Source organism: Dinoponera quadriceps, unplaced genomic scaffold (genome assembly GCF_001313825.1).
Source record: "Dinoponera quadriceps isolate SergipeBrazil2010 unplaced genomic scaffold, ASM131382v1 scaffold1565, whole genome shotgun sequence".
Lineage (NCBI taxonomy): Eukaryota > Metazoa > Arthropoda > Insecta > Hymenoptera > Formicidae > Dinoponera > Dinoponera quadriceps.
The window spans coordinates 2,163,649-2,182,728 of NW_014556124.1; the positions used below are offsets into that span (position 1 = coordinate 2,163,649).

General features: G+C 38.5%; 5 protein-coding genes across 7 annotated transcripts; 3 read left to right on the forward strand and 2 right to left on the reverse strand.

The window, feature by feature from the left end:
• The first annotated feature begins 148 nt into the window (after nt 1-148).
• LOC106746750 lies at nt 149-4,589 on the forward strand. Its single transcript, XM_014623721.1, has 10 exons — nt 149-535; nt 666-887; nt 1,038-1,531; nt 1,617-1,791; nt 1,913-2,248; nt 2,317-2,522; nt 2,597-2,852; nt 2,926-3,165; nt 3,260-3,511; nt 3,587-4,589. The coding sequence occupies exons 1-10, from the start codon at nt 422-424 to the stop codon at nt 3,812-3,814; spliced, it is 2,523 nt and encodes an 840-aa protein (XP_014479207.1). The 5' UTR covers nt 149-421; the 3' UTR covers nt 3,815-4,589.
• A 144-nt stretch (nt 4,590-4,733) lies between these two features.
• LOC106746751 (sialin) lies at nt 4,734-9,106 on the reverse strand. The gene is made up of 7 exons (XM_014623722.1): nt 8,751-9,106; nt 7,973-8,196; nt 6,928-7,164; nt 6,741-6,828; nt 6,321-6,541; nt 5,665-6,195; nt 4,734-5,549 (listed from the first exon to the last, which is right to left on the reverse strand). Exons 1-7 carry the CDS (start codon nt 8,818-8,820, stop codon nt 5,427-5,429), a joined length of 1,494 nt encoding a protein of 497 aa, XP_014479208.1. The 5' UTR covers nt 8,821-9,106; the 3' UTR covers nt 4,734-5,426.
• Nucleotides 9,107-9,809: 703 nt separating this feature from the next.
• LOC106746851 (HEAT repeat-containing protein 6) lies at nt 9,810-14,548 on the forward strand. The gene is made up of 12 exons (XM_014623940.1): nt 9,810-10,096; nt 10,224-10,472; nt 10,564-10,800; nt 10,887-11,715; nt 11,862-12,154; nt 12,262-12,603; nt 12,748-12,995; nt 13,097-13,316; nt 13,573-13,650; nt 13,724-13,930; nt 14,005-14,121; nt 14,227-14,548. The coding sequence occupies exons 1-12, from the start codon at nt 9,920-9,922 to the stop codon at nt 14,404-14,406; spliced, it is 3,177 nt and encodes a 1,058-aa protein (XP_014479426.1). The 5' UTR covers nt 9,810-9,919; the 3' UTR covers nt 14,407-14,548.
• Nucleotides 14,318-15,902, reverse strand: LOC106746852 (PRKR-interacting protein 1 homolog). The gene is made up of 5 exons (XM_014623942.1): nt 15,671-15,902; nt 15,449-15,600; nt 15,162-15,341; nt 14,647-15,069; nt 14,318-14,409 (listed from the first exon to the last, which is right to left on the reverse strand). Exons 2-4 carry the CDS (start codon nt 15,545-15,547, stop codon nt 14,704-14,706), a joined length of 645 nt encoding a protein of 214 aa, XP_014479428.1. The 5' UTR covers nt 15,548-15,600; nt 15,671-15,902; the 3' UTR covers nt 14,318-14,409; nt 14,647-14,703.
• A 1,015-nt stretch (nt 15,903-16,917) lies between these two features.
• Nucleotides 16,918-19,059, forward strand: LOC106746694 (LON peptidase N-terminal domain and RING finger protein 3-like). Of its 3 annotated transcripts, none has more exons than XM_014623510.1 (3): nt 16,918-17,011; nt 17,624-17,854; nt 17,980-19,059. In XM_014623510.1, the coding sequence occupies exons 2-3, from the start codon at nt 17,637-17,639 to the stop codon at nt 18,275-18,277; spliced, it is 516 nt and encodes a 171-aa protein (XP_014478996.1). In that variant the 5' UTR covers nt 16,918-17,011; nt 17,624-17,636; the 3' UTR covers nt 18,278-19,059. The 3 variants fall into 3 exon arrangements, with proteins under 3 accessions (XP_014478996.1, XP_014478997.1, XP_014478998.1); XM_014623511.1 differs by having other exon boundaries at nt 16,922-17,011; nt 17,611-17,854; XM_014623512.1 differs by lacking the exon at nt 16,918-17,011 and adding an exon at nt 17,045-17,298.
• The last annotated feature ends 21 nt before the right edge of the window (nt 19,060-19,080 follow it).

Sequence of the window (19,080 nt, forward strand, 5' to 3'; positions counted from 1 at the left end):
CCGGCCAATAGGAGCCGACGCAGGTGGATGATACGCGCGAGCTGCGGTCGCATGGAAATGACACTTGACTCCGTTCGTCTGATTGGTCCATGCGATGATCGGTGCGCATGATTGGTCGGTTTGAATCGCCTTTAAAAATGGGCGTTCGTCCGCCACACAACGTACCGTTTGACGGGTCTGTTTACGACGCGGAGACGCGTTTACGTCGCCGGCCATCACAATATGCACCTTTCTACGAGCTGCGAGTCTCGATGTTGATTTCGACGGAACGATTCTTCTCGTTGCGCGTTGAATCCCAGCGTGTGGCTCGTCGTCTCTGTTCGTGATAAATTCTTGAGTTTCCCGGCTGCGCGCATACATATACGCGTACTCGATTCGTGCGGAAAAATCTGTCAAATCTTTCTCGTCGCAAAATACCCGGATGGAAAGAAGAATGGAGAAATACCAGCAAATGAGAACGTTCATATCGGCGGCTGTGGATTACAGCAAGCATCCCAATGAAAACGCTACGTCCGATATACAAAGGAGTCTCGGGGTAAATACAAAAAACACGTGGTGTTAATGTGATTTTATTTTGCAGTGATGTATACACACACATACACACATTTTGCACAGTGATCACTAGTGAAGTATAATATTTTGTACATTAAAGTTGTGTTTCTCAGGTAATAAGTGCATCGTTGGATCTCAGTATATTCGATCCTGGCACTAGTATAGCTGCAGAATTCTACGTGAGCTTATACGAGCTTATGAACTCCTTTGGATCACGGTCCACTTTAATATGGAGTGCCATAGATGTCCTACAAAATACTTGTCGGAATGTTTCTGCTAGACAAGCACTTATTCATACTTATAAGTTTGCTCCGATAGTAGCAAGGTTACTCGAGGTAAGAAATACTGGTATTCTATGACTGTTACCACAAACTTCTTGAAAAGATATATTTTTTCTAAAAATATCTCTAATTAATATTATCTTGAATAATTATCTTATAATTATACAAAGATTATATTAAAAAATGTTTTTCTTTTACATATAGGTAAATTTGACAACTGAAAAGAGAATAAGGGTCTTGAAGTTACTTCAGGAGTTAACGTATGGAATTAAAATATCGTGGCAGGAAGCTCACCTTCCATATTTAATTTCCACACTTACTCAATGGGTCGAACAATCAAAGGAAGAAGAGATTATCGCACTTTCCTTAGGAGTGCTGGTAAATCTCTGTTACAAGAATCTCCCGGCGGTGTATACACTGATGAGAACCATCAAAACTAAAGCGTTCATTCGAACGTTACTGAAGCTCCAAGATCATCTCAGTACCAGTGTGCAATGTTGCAAACTCTTGATTATACTTGAACCGACCAACACAAACATTTCTGAGAAATATATCCTGGACTTTGTGTCGTTGACCTTTGTCAATCTCAGAACAGCGATGAGACAGAAAGATGTCTTATTATTGAGGCATATTATCGACTTCTTCAATGATGTCGGACAAAACGAACATTCGCGAAATGTGCTGCTTACATATTCGAAGTAAGTGATTTGCATAAAAAATCTTCGCATGACATACAGTGTGATGCATATAATAAACATATTATATATTTTTGTTATTGACTAGTTACCAGAAAGATGTAGAGAATATATTAGCTATTTTGGACGAGGATACAGACCCGGAATGCGTCGCTCTCATGATGGAGTTTCTGTTGTCGTTGGTGAAGTTGAAGTTATCTGTCTTAACTCCTTTATATCCTGTTTGCATAAAATCAGCCATGACTTGGGTACCTGTGGAACAAGTGTGTAATTTCGACAATCGTATCTTTCATTAACGTGCTAATACGATTTCTAGTGTTGGAGATTTATACAGGAAGGAAAAAATTATCAGTAACTTAATCGGAGTCCCTCTGTTGACTGTAGGTGTCCTCTAAAGCTTTAGCACTTATAAGAACTGTGATAATTGACTCACGACGTACCAAAACGTCCATCGACGTTCTAACAGAGTTAGACCCATCCGTCCTCACGCTCATGACGAATCCGGCGGAGGGAGTTAACGAGCAGAATGGAAGCAGGAACGCGGAAACGGAAACTAGGCACGCCGAATTGATGCAACTGTTTCAAGAAATGATCAAGAGTCCTCCGCTCAGGAAGAAGATTACACAGTCGTTCAATGAGCACGAGATGCGCAGGTTATTCAGTCACATGCTGAACAATGAATTCTCCGCCGCCGGGGACTGGGCTGGAAACTTCATCCAGGTATTATTTGCCACCTGTGCTACCTGTAGTTACACAATCATGCTGAGTATACATTTCCAATGTTGCAGAATGCTTCCATGAATCTTTACATTCACGCGTTAGCCTTGACAGCGGACTTGGCAGCGAATCATTCCAATTGGCTAACATTGTACTCCGAATTACTCAGTAGGAAACAAGTGCAAACGACAATGGCGTTGGCATTGTTCACCGGCGATAGCGAGGTGAAGCAGAAAGTTTTGCAGTTGACATCTTCGGTTGGTTTCCCACAGGAATGGTAAGTGCGGTCAAAACCTTTCCCGAACTTAATGTAGAACAATTACGTGAAACACAACGTGTCTGTCCGGTAAGTGTTAGCGCGGTGGCACTTTGCATGAAGGAGTTAGAACCATTAGTGCTGGTGCAGAATACTAGCAGCAGCAGCGTATTGGGAAATGTCGCGAACAAAGCGCCTGTAAATTTCACCGGCAACGAAATGGCGCCTTTGTTCTCGATCGCGCAGGAGGAACGTCTCGACGCATTCCTGACCAGGCTGAAATCGGCCTTCGAGTCGAATCAGATCGTCGACATCCCGACATCCGCGGTAATGGAATTGTACGAGTACAAGGTACAATTTTTCCACACACCGTTCTTCACTTTGTATCGGCGCTATTTGTACGTTGCAACTAACTTCATTAAAGTTAGCAGCAATGAGACATTCCGAAAGGGCGATGCAATCGAGCCTGGAAGCGGCGAATAATCATGCCACCAGTCTCCAGCACAGAGTGGCGCAAGTGGTAGCTGAGTCTTGTAGATTACATCAACTCTTGTTCGACACTCAGCAGTGTTTGGAAGGGACGAGAGCTGAAAAAACTATATTGACGGGGAGGCTCAGCGAGATGGAGGATCAATCCAAGAAGGCGCTTCTGATAAAAAAAAGGGTTCGTACATACCATCGCTGTTACGCAACTGTAGCTGTTTTGAATTTTCTACTTAACTGCAATCATTTTCACAATTGTTTTGTATTTCGTATAGGAGATCGAGTCGTTGAAAAAAATCGTGGTGGAAAAATCGGCGAACGTGGAACACCTGAACGAGAGGCTGGTGCAACGTACGTACGAATTGGAGGCCAGTAATAATAAAATCGATACATTAAACAAGAGAGTTCAGGAATTAGATAATGAACGTTTAACCGCCGAGACGAAAGCCACGGATATGAGCAGCATGAATCGTGAATTAAATAAAGCTCTGCAAAAGATGAAGGATTCTCTCAGCAAAAAGGAACAGGTACGACATTTTGCGCATTGGAAACGCAAGGAATAATGTAAATCTCAATGTTTCGTGTGTTTTTTTTCTTTACAGATTTTAGAGAAGAAGAAAGCAGAGATTGAAACGAATCAGAGAGATATATCCGCGCTTAAGCAAGAGCTCCAACAAATGACGCAAATGTTGCACATGTACGAGCAAACCATATCGGAGAAAGAGGGGAACATTCAAAGAATGAAAGCGGAACTGACTGACTTGAGCCGCATGCGAGATATGATCTTCGAGCTTACCGCTAAAAAAAAAGACGACTTAAATTCGAGCTAACGTCCTTTTCAATTTAGGACTTGTACTAATGCATGTACGTGATAAATGCGTATATGAATTGGTAAATGCAATTTTATCCTTCCTTTTTTTCACAAATCCTTTGTTTTTCAAATCCCGTCAACGCAACGGGGCAACGGATATTTTGATGATTATTGTATCTCAGTAAATTTAGAGAAACCGCTCTACACAGAAACTGCACAATGCATATTTTAATGTGAAAAATTTATTGAGGGAATGGGAAATACAAATGCCATGAAAAATTGTATATATATAAACAATATTGATTATTATTATTGTACACTTCTTGGTCATTGCACATTAAACGTGATCGTTACATTCGGATAAAACTTGTATAATCATCTGTGTAAGAATTACTCTCTTACATTTTTTTTCATAAATTAAAACGTTCGTTTACGCAAAAACCTTGTACGTTCTTAAAATACTATCAAGCAGATTAAAAATGTATAATACGCATGCAATGCACATCATTACGATTAGCAACAGTGATCTTGTCAATTGCTAAAGCTATATTTTGATGTGTTAATGTTATGCTTTCGTTATACTAGGTACAATTGCTTATGATCTCTGCTTGTCTCTTTTTTTCTTACAAATATGTAGAATAAAATTTCTACAAATTATGTATATATTATAGATATTTTTTTCTTCAACGACAAAATCGTTTATTTGAATTTACACATCGTTTTACTGTCAGAAATATATAAGTTAATGATACATCAACACTAGAGTAAGCTTCACATATACATCGAAGCTATCTATCTTACTCGTCCTTTGGCATTATAAATAAGTAATACATCGTTTCAAAGTAATAAATTTATGTCGAAATAATTGACGTGGCAATATATATCTCTTTTAAATTATAAATAGGAAAATATATTAATATATATAATTTCCAATAACATCGTACATTAGTAACAAATTCCAATTGCTTTCTTTTTTTTTTTTTAACTTCTGTCACTAGTACAGAATGTTTATACGCATAAAATATCTAAAAAAGATGACGTATACATATTGCAGATTTCAACTGTTAAAGTTTTTGTCTGTTGTACTATTGCGAGGCGTGTTTAAAATTAAATCTATAAAAATTAAATACCATTTCTCCGCATGCATCGCGTCTCATATCACAGTTTGTTCGTTCGTCCAATTCGTTCCTAGGAATGTAAAAGTTTTTTTTCACTTACGCACGTCATATAATAACTGACGTAATTAAGTCAGTAGGCAGACAAAACAACTGGAAGGAGAAGATACGTTGTTCACTTCCAATTGTTTGACGCAGAGAGCCATATTCATCGACGTATATCTATAGCGTGTGTATCAGCACTCGACTTGATAACGTCGAAATTCAATTCCACTCGTCATTATCATATTTCGCTCAATCATGCGTACTAGACAAAAACTTCAAGTCGAGAAATCAGTACGTCAAATCAATTAAATTAATGATCTCGGCGATATCTGAACACCGAATATCACACACGAGAGAGAGGTGAGCTGCGAATTCTTGAAGAAAGCCGAATTAAAATGTACTATGTGCAACATGATTAAAGAGAATATTATTTTCCACGTTCAATATCGCGCGTCTAATGCGGCATTGTCATCAACTGCCGCCTTTGCTCCATGGTTGTTCGGTGGCTGAAGCGAACATCAGGTAGAAGCAATTGGTGGCCATGTTTATCCCAGCTGCCATCCAGAAAACTGTGTGCCAGCGTGCGAGTGTTTGCTGCAACGATACGAAGAAAGACGATTGTTAGGAAGATGCGCGTGTCTCTTCCGAGACCGTTCGAAATGAAAGATCTTCCTTAACTAAAGATATACGCATGTAAAGAAGTACTAACATGTCCCTGTACTATACTGCCGATCACATACGGCGCGAGGAAGCCGCACGCGTTCGCCGCGGCATTAGTCAGCCCGTACAAAGTGCCGGCGTAGCGCGGCGCCAGTGCGATATGATTCATCTGATTTCCGGCGTAAACCGCACCCTGAAGGGAACCCAAGACGGCGAGCATCATCATCACTGTCATGCGATCGCATCTGGCCCAAATAGCACCGATGAAACTGAGACTGGGCCCCAACGAAGCGACCGTGTTCCAAAGTTTGAACGAAGCCAACGGCGATATCATGTTACGCGCGAGGAGGGCGTCCGCGAAGCTCGATATGCCAAGGCCCACCAGCCATGCGCTCAGATAAGGCAGCGCCGACAGAAAGGCGTCCTGCTGCACGTTCAAATGCAAAATCTTGTCCATGTACGTCGGCAGCTCGGTCAGGAGAGTGTAGAATGCCCAGGATTGCCCGCACTGCGTGATAGTGATCGCCCACATCGGTAGAGACTTGAAGACGGATAGCCAAGGTACTCCCGGGTCGTCGTCCTATCGTAAGGATTACCCGCTCATTTACCCGAGTCGGATTCATTAACACGATTCTTTTGTACAAGCGAGTTAACATATTAAGCCTCGGCTAATGGAGGGAGCCGAGCCCTGAGAGCGATACCGACCTCGTCTTTCTTTTCAACACAGGCTTCGATGTAGGCCTTCTCGGAAGGATCGATCGTTGCGTGCTGCGCCGGAGTGTCGTATATGAATATCAGCCAGAATACGTACCACAGAATACCGAGTCCACCAAATAAGTAAAATGCGAGGGGCCAGCCGCCCCATAATTCCAAAGAGCACAGCCAGCCGCTTACCGGTAGCGACACGACAGTGCCAAAGTTTGCGCCTGAAAGGAATATCGAGAGAACATCTGTTAATATCCAAGCCGGTGAGCCGTCTGAACGGTAAATACCAGGGATGGGCGGTTTATATTTTGCAAAAGTATTAATAATTTTATAAAAATTATCTGATAAAATAAAATAAAATTTAATAAAATTCTTCAATAAAAATTATTGAGAAAGAAAAAGGAGAGACTGTAGAGTTACCTGCGTATACTAGAGCAGCGAATTTACTTCTCTCTAACGGTGGTACCCAATGCGCTAGCATACTATGCATTGCGGGAAATGTTACGCCCTACGTACACAATACGTTGATGAGATAATTATTGCTGTATATACGTTTCAGAGAGAGAGAGAGAAAGAGAGGGAGAGAGAGAGAGAGAGAAACATTCACCTCGGTAAATCCTTCTGCAACTCGCACTACTAGGAACGGTACCAGGCCCCAATATGCGGCGAAAGGGCTTATCACAGTCAAAACAGCGGTGAGAAACACCCCGAGACCATAAATTAACTTGCCGCCCATTTTCTCGGCCATCCTGCCGCCCGGGACGTTGGTGGTCACATAACCGAGAAAGAAAGCACCCAGTATGATGCCCTGAGTCTTCTCGTCCCAGGCAAATTCCCCCGCGCTCTGGAATCGATAAAATGAATTTTCAATGATAAAAACAATGCGAAAAGAAAATAGAATCGCAGAATGAACGGAACCGTGATATAAAATGAAGGCAAATATATACAGGTTGAGGCATTAATTATTGCCACCTTTGAATATCTTCGAAATTATGAGAGTAAGAGGAAAATTTGCCCGACAGAAATTACACAGTTACAGAAACGGTCGTTTCTGTAAAATATCTCGTAAAGTATTCACTTTTCGATGATCTTATTTTGGTACTTTTGCACGCAGAATGAACAGGGAAATCGATTTGCTTTGAGAAAACTTATATAATTCTACTTGAAAGAACAAAAGTAACCTTCAGATATTTGAAGCGATTTAGAAAATTTAGAAGCGATTTAGAATCCATTTAGAAAAACAGTGTCATTATTATAAGATATGCTTCTGTATTGTATAATTTGTGTTAGATAAATTTCTCTCTTATTCTCGTAATTCCGAAGATATTCAAGGTGACAATAGTTATCACCCTCAGCCTATGTATATATATATATATGTAACATGTATATATCGGTGGAGAGAAGACTATTATCAACTACACGTATAGGAATGTATACACGTGTTAGTTGTGTTTATATAACTTAGTCACACATGTGCGAGATAAATCTGTGGATGAGTAATAATGAGGTGATACTCATATCACAATGGCATAATGGAATAGATTTCACTCGTACTCAGATCATAAGGTTTAAAAGTAATGCAATATTGAAATCCAGCGAATCATATTTTATATATTTTTTTATTATATTTTTTTTTATAATAATGGTTTTACCGGTATGAAAGTCCCATTTGTCGGCTTGATTTTGGGACAGACATCACTGGTATCATTGTCTTCAGTATGTGGTATTGCTGTTTGATTAACCATGGAAACAATGGCTACTGATAAATTGACCCTCATAGCGTATACTAGGGCAAATCCAAGGAAACCCAGGAAACCCAATGTGTGGCGTGCTTTGACGCATGATTTGGTATCAGTCGGTATCTGCGACGAATTAACTGAAAGAACATTGCTGTAAATTATATATACTGACTATATATATACTGACAACAAAGATTATAGATCGTATTATCTGCTAACGATTATTGATAATAATGTTAGTTTTCCTGTTAAAGCTCCTCAATGATAATCGATCGATCACTCAAAAATACCTATATTTAACGATGTAAAGTAACAAGGTGCAAAATAAATTTAAACAATCGGGAAAAATTCAACGCGAAAATTGACGTCTCTTATACGCGAAAATGAAGGACTCCTGACGCGTCATTCGTTCAACGAATCATCAACGGTTATCAGATCCGCGAAATAATGCCCAATTACATTCGCATCATTTATATTTTTCGCAATATTTGAGCGGGCGGCAGATCACTTTTAAACGACAACAGTTATTCTCGTCCCCATATAGTGATCCATTTGTTTTCAAACAACGCGTCGCGTTATTATTATTATGGCGAAGGTAAACATCGTCATTCGTGGAAGGAGGAAGCGCAATTACGCAAATAATGGGTACTATAAGACTGCGGGGTGTATCACGATAATTGCGCAAACGGACCTCGTTCCAAGGAATCGTTGACACAAAGAGGCTGATCGTCTCTGGAGACGCTGGGATCCAGCACTTCCATGATGCCCGCTTCCTTCGTTTCCTCCTCGTTGTCGTGACTGATCTCGTTCCCGTTCTAAGGTGAACTCACGCTTTCACGATGACTCACTATCGTTCTAGACATCGAAATTGTGTTTTTGTTCCACTCCCTCCAATACATTCGCATGCCTCAACCACCGTCACGGCCGAGAACAGACTGTCATTCGGCGAAGGCGCGCAAATTTCGTCGTCCAAGCTTCACATCCGCTGACAGTTCTTGCGTAATGTCACCGGAATTCTGCGATTGCAGACTAGCCTCATCTTTGAGTCACATTTGGCGTGACAAACTTTACAAATCGTATCAGCCAATCAATTGCGGGATCTTTATCGGCTGCTGCATATGGGACGCGCGTTTCTTCTTGAGGAAGAGATTAATGTCGATAAGGTAGGCTCAGTAAATGAGCATTTTTTCTTTAGCCATAACATGGTAAAGAAGAAACAGAGCCGGTAAACCAGAACTTCTGCGTTGCCGAGATAAATCCAAATAAGCCTCGTTCACTAACCCACACGAGCATTCTTTTTGTAATTGTTTATAATTGAGTAACATGTATATTAGGTCTGTTCGTTTCGCTGCACCGTTGAACTGCAATTAATTGAAGCGAGACAAGTATATATTTTCTCACTTCAACTTATTGCACTTGTTCAGCGGTGCAGCGAAAACGAACAAACCTATTGTTACGTCCACGATAGATAACTATATAGGGAAATTTGAAAGTAGTAAAATCAGTGACTAATGTGGACGGTCAACAAAGTGATGACTCCGCTTTTGGGTCGCTCTGTTTATGGGTTATCTGCGTTATAATTTTAATTATAATATTTAACGTTCGCGAATATACATATGTGCACGTACTTACATCTAGTAACATAGGGATAAAATATCTATATCTAATGAATATATAACCTAGTGATGTCTGAAATCAGACAAGTCGGCCTCCGATCTATACTAATGTATTATTTATGTTCCAAAATAAGTCCGGACGTTACAATATAATGACGGCGATGCAAATTACAAGTTGACTGTTAAAATTGATCTCGTACTCTTCGACATATGGTAAAATTATATCGCAACGTGGATTGCAATCATGACCTCGTTGCACGTGAGTCGTACGGTCAGAGATACTACGTTAAAATTTTTGTCAATAATCGATCGATTGTTATCGTTAACTAATACAAAACTCAGTGACAAGAAGCAAATCAACGCGTGCCTGAGCGATCTCAATGAACTGGATTATAGGTGGCTCGACGTTGTAAATAATGATGTAAGAAACATCTATATTTATCTTTAGTGATGTAAGAATAAATTGTTTGCAATAATAATCATACTCGTAGCTGCGTTTTGTATATGTGTTTATTATGTGTAAGATTAAATTTTGACTTATTTTTCAGGCTGTATTGTTGTTAGTGAATCAACTCTGCATGAATATCCTACCTGCGGAAACATCTTTAGTCCAGAACGCCTGCAAATTTCTATACAATTTAACACAAAGTAATATTAAGCTCCATGGTCGAACATTGATAGCTTGTAAGCGATGGATCTTGGAAGCTTTGGAGTTTTCTGAACCACTGGCACAAATTAATGTGTTGGCTGCTATAAAAGGCTTATTACAAGTTGGATATTCCAGCGATATCGGTGATGTTGGTACATTAGTTATATTTCTTGTAACAAACTAGTCTTCAAATGAATATGTTGTATCTTTAGAATTAAACAATTGTTTTTTCGTTTCAGTGCGTACGATTGTTACTCAGGGATAAGGGTCTCCTGATAAGACACTTAGATCCTTTATGCAATCCATGGTCTGAAATCAACTTTCATGCACTTGAGTGTCTAGAAGAAATCGTGTTAAACAAAAATAATAGTAATTACTTGTGTACGCATGAATTTTTATCTTTGATAAAAGATATTATTTTAAAAATTCTCTTGCTGTTGCCATATCGAGAGGATGATAAACTTTACTACAGCAAGGTATGTGATTATTATATTTGTTATATCATATCATATGCACATGGAATATATTATTGCATATATATAACGATTCACGTTATTTACAGGTCATACATTTGTGTCTGCATATCTTGCATCTCATGATACTGGCGAAACAGGTCCCCAATACTCCGGATTTCGTTGGGGAGATACTGGGAATGGTGCAGGCATTTTTGTTTCACGGTATCAAGGATTATCCGGCCACTAGGCCGCAATTACTTCGTCCAGCGGCGATGAACCTGCCGGAACGCGTCCATGAGGTTCCGAAATGCAAGAACCTGAAGAACCACAAAGCGAGGCCGAGGAAAGCAGCCGCCAGGAAGATCATGTTCGATGCGAAGAGTAATGCTCTTTCGGAACACACCGGTATCTCCAGATACTCCAGCGACTCGGACACATCGGACACGGAAGGCAACAATTCCGTCCATTCCGTCGATTCTAAAGTGAGACTGGGAGCTGTGTGTTTGCTGCAGGCACTCACGAAGTTCACTCAGAGCAAAGAAATCTTCGGTTACTGGCCGCAGATTGTCGCTACCGGCTCACGAAATGACGCACGAGTGTTGACGAGAAGCATATTGGTGGAGCCTGTATCGAAGGTCCGACTGAACGTACTAAGTACACTGACCGAATTACTGATGGGTGCCAGACCGTTCTTGATACACGCCGAGGACACCAATCATACTTCCTTCATCACGTTTTTCGGCACAGTATGTCTGATGGTCAAAGAACTGCACTTCACCTTATCGTTGGTCTTGTTCGCCGAGAAAAACGTGGCCGTCTTGACACACGCGTTGAAATGCGCCGCGGCTCTCGTGCATGGCACGCCGTACGAACGGCTGAAGTCCGGGTTGGTCAACAAATTGGTCAGGAATTGTAGGCCGCACATATTTCACAAAGGTACAACTATCATTTCTATCAAATTGATATTTTTCGAGATATTTCCGGGGGTCCCGGTATTTTTTCCTCATCCTGTTTATTCCATATGACTTTTAGTGTATTGCATTTTATCGTTACATCAAACGTGTAAAAAAAAATCTTTACAGACCCGACCGTGCGAGTTGCAGCGTTGTCCGTTTTCGAAGCATTCGCCTCGTGCGAACCGATCACTCCGGAGATCTCGAATATATTAGCTAAGCAGTCTGTATGCGATACAGAGTCAGAAAAATTACAGCTCAATGCTGGTTGCACCAGCGACACCGGGACGGAGGAGGAAGAGATAGACATCGAAGATGTGTGCGTTGATAGCTCGGTGGTCAGCTCTAACGAGGTCAAGACGTTTAAAGACGAGAGAATTGGTCTGCTGGTTCGCGTTTGCCTAGAAAATATATCCAATAAGGTGCCGTGGCCGGCTTTTTTAAGCCAAGAGTTCACGATCGCAGATGTTGACGATCGGATTGACAATAGAGATATTCCTTGCCAATATATATCCTTTTCATTTCGCAGACGATCAGTACACCGGTGCGACTTCAGTCTTTAAAACTCATGGGGAGGCTGGCGTTTAACACGGGCAACCTTGTGTTTCCTCATCTGGAGAAAGTGACCACAACGTTGATCTCCGTTATGGAGGAGCCGGAGAGTCAAGTGGTGTTACACGCATGCCGGGTCTTGGAGATCATGTCCGACTGCCTCGTGAATACCGAGGCCTATCATAGCAACGGCACATTATTCTGGAATATTATATTCGAGTCTATGATATCACTCGTCCAATCGTCGCACACGATACTGCGAGAGGCTGCTTGCGATTGCCTAGGTAGCATCGACGGGAATGTGTTCACGCAACTGTCGGTAAGTGTTGGTGAAAAGCATGTATCATTGTTCGAGTTTCCACATTACTTTACATTATTCATGTTTTTATATTTTATTTATTTTTTTTATTATGAATATATTTTTACGTAAAAGTTAGCTAAAATATAATCACTACATTTCTAGAGACAAAGGACTGTGCTAGTAATAACGATACTGATCGGAGCAGTTCGCGATGAGGAGAGCGCCGTGAGGGCAGCCGGATTACGCGCGTTGGGGATGTTGGTGACTCTGTCGGCGTTAGAGGACGACACTGGTTTCCTCATGGATCTGGCCCACGGAGTTTTCTTGACCTTCAATGACAAAAATCTCGGCGTTCGCGTCAAGAGCGCTTGGGCATTGGCGAACCTGTGTGACTGCCTCTCCAGGCAAAAGTTTGTCCGCCGCTTTCTTTCATCAGACACGAATGTGTGCCCTCTTCCTCGCGGTATACAAATCATACAGTTCTTTCTGTAGAAATCTACTTTTTTTCCAGGCAGCACGAAGAAAAAGATCCATTGCCCCTGAAGGCTCTGTTGCCCGAATTGTATCAGGTGTGCGTAAAGGCTGCACAAGACAACGACAAGGTGAAATGCAACGCTGTTAGAGCGATCGGGACTATCTTATATCTGTGTTCGGAGAAGCACATACTCTTCGATACGACATTGGGATTAAACGCACTTATCAGTTGCGCATCTTTGAGAAACGATATGAAAGTAAGTAAATCTCGACATACGATTTGAAAAGTTCGCGGCCTACCGATACAAAGATTAGCATCGTGTCTGTTTTTTATCGTGCATCGTAGCGCCGCATTCGTTCTATGAGCCGACTGTGAAGTTTTTCCAAGAAAAAAATTTTCCTTTTTTTTTTCGCGTAGAATTTAATTTTTCCAGTGTAAATAACAACACACGCTAAATAAGTATTCCTTGCCCGATGTGATAACAGATGAATCGCGCATTTACGTTGACTTAGGTACGATGGAACGCTTGCCGAGCTCTCGGACTAGTTTTAGGTCACAATCCAGATACGATACTGCCGCCTTCTTGGAAGGTACGTGCGCATTTAAAAGTATATCAGCGGATGAGTTCGCTTCGTTGAGATATACAAGCAGATATCTTTGCAGGTCAAAATATTTCCGGTGCTCGCCAATTTGATATGTCACAGTCTCAATTTCAAAGTTCGCACTAACGCCGCATGGGCGCTGTCCTCGTGTAATTATTACGGTGAGTACACCGTGATGTTGTGGAAAAGCGTCATTTTAGCATTTGAGAATGCTCAGCACGTTCCGAGTTATGTGGAATATTCACACCAAGATGCGCTGATTCAACAAGTGAGTAAACTGGCCGACACATTTCTCTGATATCGTTATCGTTCGTGCAATCAAACTCAAAGTATATTTTTCAGCTATGTCTTACTCTCAGTCACGTTGCCGCTTGCACAGAAGAATCCGAGCTGCAAAATCTTTGGGTGGAAATTGGCGATCACGTCGAGGAGATTTCTAATGTCATGAAACAGTTTCAGGTATAGTGCGTGTTACGTGAAATATAATTACGAGAAGATTAGAATATTAATCTTACAAAATAGATTAATATACATATGTACATACATCAAGTGTCTCGTTCGTAGGAAACTGTGTTGCCCGAAAAACTGGGGGATTTAATCAAAGCGAGAGCCCAATTGGAGCAGCATGCGAAAAATACGCAATGCGTCGAGAACCGTCAAATCGCTCAATCCTTGGCGAATATATTTGAAAGAACTAATCGCTATGACAATTTAGATGTCGCAACATCTAATATGAGTTTATAAAACCTAGTAAAGAAAAGAAAATGAAAAGTAAGATATATCTCCTGACTAACGTTTTTGGCAACAATTATTGATGATTCTTTTCAATAAAAAGAGGTATATATACGAATTTATAGTAAAAGCCTGATTTTCAATTCATATTTTGATATAATTTTACTCATTTATTTGTAAAATGTAATATGAAACTTGTACCATAACAGTATGTGATAGCATGATATCATCTAATTGTAGGATCAAACTTACTGGTTACATGTATCATCAAATTTTTAGTCTAACAAGCCAGAATATCGATATGTATTGTCACGTTCCATTTTCACATTGACTGTTCTCACTTGTTACTTCAACAGATACTTTTGACGCATCTTCTTGACTCTCGTCTGTTGTCTTTGATCCATCTTGGACAGTAGATGCATCTTTAGAACAATTCTGAATGTTTCCTCTATCATTTTCATGTCTCTCACTAATCTCCTCATTCTCGTCCGAACTATCTTCTTCACTGTGTCTTTCATCCGTGGCAGTGTTATCTTCCTTCGTAGTTCTCATTTGTTTCTTCTGCTTACGTCCTTGCTTTTTCTTCAATCTCTTAGCTCGTTTTTTTGCTGTTACCTCATCTGCCACTTTCTTATTTTCCTCCAGTTTCTGATGATATTCAGCATCCAAGAACTCCTGTAATTTTTGCAAAAATCAATATCTTGAAAGATACAGAAAATCTTTGTACATGATATTGTACATACTTGTGTTGCCTTTGCAAGAGTTACCTTATGTGCCTTTTCTTGAATAAACTTTTGCCGTGCATATTCCTTGCGTCGTAAATGCCTATATACGTGAAACTCTCCACTGCCAGCTCCAGCGCTGCTACCCATAACATTGCGAACAAATTCTGGTACAGATGGTGTATTCTTGGCCTTAGGACGTTCTGGTAGTATGATTGGCTTATCCTGTACATACGTAATTGAAGCGTAAATTATCCTCATCGTATCTTAGAACGGTTGATAAATATTTAAATTTGAAGAAGGTTTAAGAGCGATTAGGAATTGGTACTTACTATGTTTTTCATCAATTTCACGAGCTTTAACCTTTGCAGATCTACAGCTGTTTTCGCTACTACAGGTTTTTCTTCATCTTTCTCCTTAGTATTTGACATTTTAAAGAATTTTTTTAGTTCAGTAATCAATTTTACGTCAAGCGTGTTTATTTCTGTAAATTAATTAGTCAATTATTCACACAATAAACTGACAGTAAATGCAGTCGTCAGTGCATTCTTAACCTCTCTCTCTCTTTCTCGCACAGTTCTGAGGTTTGTTCGTTTTCGAAGTACTTTCTGAACCAGTGCACACCAGTGCAAGGAGTTTACACTAAAGCATTCTTTTTATCGAGAATGACGTCAGCAACGCTGTTCGTTTTCACAGTGCAACAGCATGTAGTGCAAAATCCGCAGAATCTATGCGCGCAACCTAGCCGCAAATCTAACGGCAAAACCTAATCTAGATACCTAATCTAGATTGCGTGAAACAAAAAAATCAAGAAACCTAAAAAAATGCGAAACGTAAAAAAAGGAAACTTAAAAAAACAAAACCTAAAGAAAACGCGAAACCTAAAAAATCGCTAAATTTAAAAAAAATCGAGAGAACTAAAAAATAGCGGACCTCAATCATGAAACTTGAAAAATCGCAAAACCTAAAAAAAACGAGACATCTAAACGCGAAAACTAGTTGCGGAACCTAGCCGTGAAAACTTATGCGCAGAACCCATACGTAGAACTCATGCGCAGAACCTCTATCAATGCCAAACCCATAACATAATATATCTAGATATGTTCACGTATAGAGAAAAAGCCATTGATGTTCGTTCATTGAAGATGGTATTACATCTAGAGAAAATGTTAGGGACTCTAGAAATTCCCTATCCGACAGCCAATCAGTATATCCGACAAACTCGAACGACGCATCCTTAAAATATCAGACTATGGATTGGAAATGAGATTGACTTAAAATTTGGCCAATCAAAGCAAGATTCACTAAACTTGAATTTAATTAATTTTGCTCTGATTGGTTAAATTTCAATCGAATCTCAATTCTAATCCTAATAGTCTGGTATGGGCATTAATGAGCAAACATCGATATTTTTTGGACTGGTATTCATAGTCGTATCTTATATATAAGGCGGTCTTAAGTTTATCATCAGATGATGTATGGCACATTTTATTGGCTATGAAGCATAAACTGAAGATGAACTTAAGATGGTCTTAAATATAAGAGTAAGAAATTAACCAATCATAGTCGATTATTCTCTTTAAATTCGAATATGATTGAATTTGATAAATTTCTTATTTTTACTTCTTATGAACATACTTCTAATGCCCATTGTAGATTACGCTTTAACTTGTCGTTGAAATAATCGAAGAAATAAGAATAAAAAATTGAATAATCATATATTCGAATGTAAGGAGAACAATCAATGATTGGTTAATTTCTTACTCTTGCTTATTAAATTTATTCCTACTATAGACCACGTTTAAGCTACACCTCGACTTCGAGTTCATAACGTTGGCGACTTGCATCGGAGATTTTTCAGTTGATGAATGTTTGCCTAACCTTCATAATCCGAAGTGAGCATAATATTAATCAAATATTTTTATATTTCATGAAATTAGCTTTACTTCTTTTTGTCAGAGTAAGAACACTATAGATTCGAATATTGAATACGTTAAATTTTCGTATTGTGAGATATATGAACACGTGTATATTGCACAAATAATAATTTATATATAAATTGTTCTAAAAATTTATAAATATTTAAAATTCATCCGTATTTAGTCGCTTTATTATATGTCGATCAGCAGTCGATTTTTGTCGATTGTGACTGATAACTGACGGTTATTTCAATAAACGAAGGGTAATTACAAATAATTAATAGTTTTTGAAAAAATATTTAATGTATGTTAATGATAAATAATTAAGTATGTACGTCTTATAAAACTCGCTTTTTGTGACAATCATAAATTGTATGTTTTTTTCTGTAACTTTACAATGCATCATGTATATATATTCTGTTCATTATGAACAACATTAATTTTTACATAAGATAAATAATTTTATCCAATTTTGCGAATTTCTTATTTCTTTCTAATAATCTACTAATCTAATCTAATACTTCTAATAATCAGAAAAGGAAGCAGAGACAAAAACTATTATAATTTCAATATAGAAAATTTTTTTAGGTGATACCTGATTATGACAGATAATAATCAAGAAGACCAAACTACAACTACTTCATCATTCCCCCCAATTGATATTATTGATTTGACGAACGAGTCACCAATGAGAATTAGACCTGAATCGTACATATGTAGGAGAAGTTTGAACGATGTATTTACAAGTGGTTACAATATTCCAACAGACTCAAATCATATTTCTACATGTAAAAGAAGTGTGTCACACAGTGATAAAACGTTCGTACATATTAATTTAATTTAATTTATTTCTTAACAAAAGATAGAGACATATATATATGTTTTTTTAAGATTAATTTTTCAATTACAAATATCTACAAACAAGGTTGTTTTGTATCTATTAGTGGAAAGACAAAATCCAACAATACTACACACATGGGAGAAATCGTGAGTCTTGATGACACAATTTGTATTCCTGATGATGATAAACCTTATGTAACTGAATCAGATAATGGAAAAGCAGTGCCCTTAATATGCCCGATATGCTTAGAACTATTATGTTCCAAGTTAAAACCAATTACTACTCCTTGTGGACATTTATATTGCGCATCATGCTTAAAAGTGCATCTTCGTAGATCCAAGGAATGCCCAAAATGCAAAAGTACTACGACATTAAAATCTTGTACCCGTTTATTTTTATAAGTTGTTTTTTTCTTACAGAAATAAGGAAAATTTCAAATTAAATGATTTCTCATATTTAACTCAACTTCCATCGTATGTATCAGATCTATTGCAATAACTCTAATATCTTCGCATGTATTTGACATCTTTTCTCCTTGCTTATAATGATATTTGGTTATTGCGGATGAAACCTAGCAATATTGATTAAATTTGTAATATTCATACATCTAATATTTTATATATGCAATGTACATTCCAGAAAACAGCTTAAAATATATGCAGAAGAAAAGACTACTTATATTTAAATATATAAAAGACTCAATAATTTTTATAAATATATTAAGTTTCATTTTGTAATATAAAACATATAAAAATATAGTTACATATTTCATCTCCACGGGAAGATAATTTGTTTTCATTAATGAGAATTCCATTCTAATAAGTAATTCTTTTTTTTTTATTATTTATAAGCTAACTATAATGTATGGTTGAGTATATAACGCAATAATAATAATAATAATAATAATACATTTCAAAAAACAATAATACATTTCAACGACGTACACGCATGTGTGTGTATGTGTGAAGTACAAATATGTGATAAATATGTAATAAATTGTAAAATATATTGTCAAATATATGGTATGTATATATTGTGTGTGTGTGTGTGTGGATGTGTATATTTACTGACATCTCTAGAAATGTTTGTCGATATGTCCATAAATAATGTGTTCCACTAGTCTCAGGTAGAAAAAAAAGTTCCATTTTTTCTTGGTAGGAGTGACAGATCAACAAGATTGATATACAAATTATCTTAGTAAAAT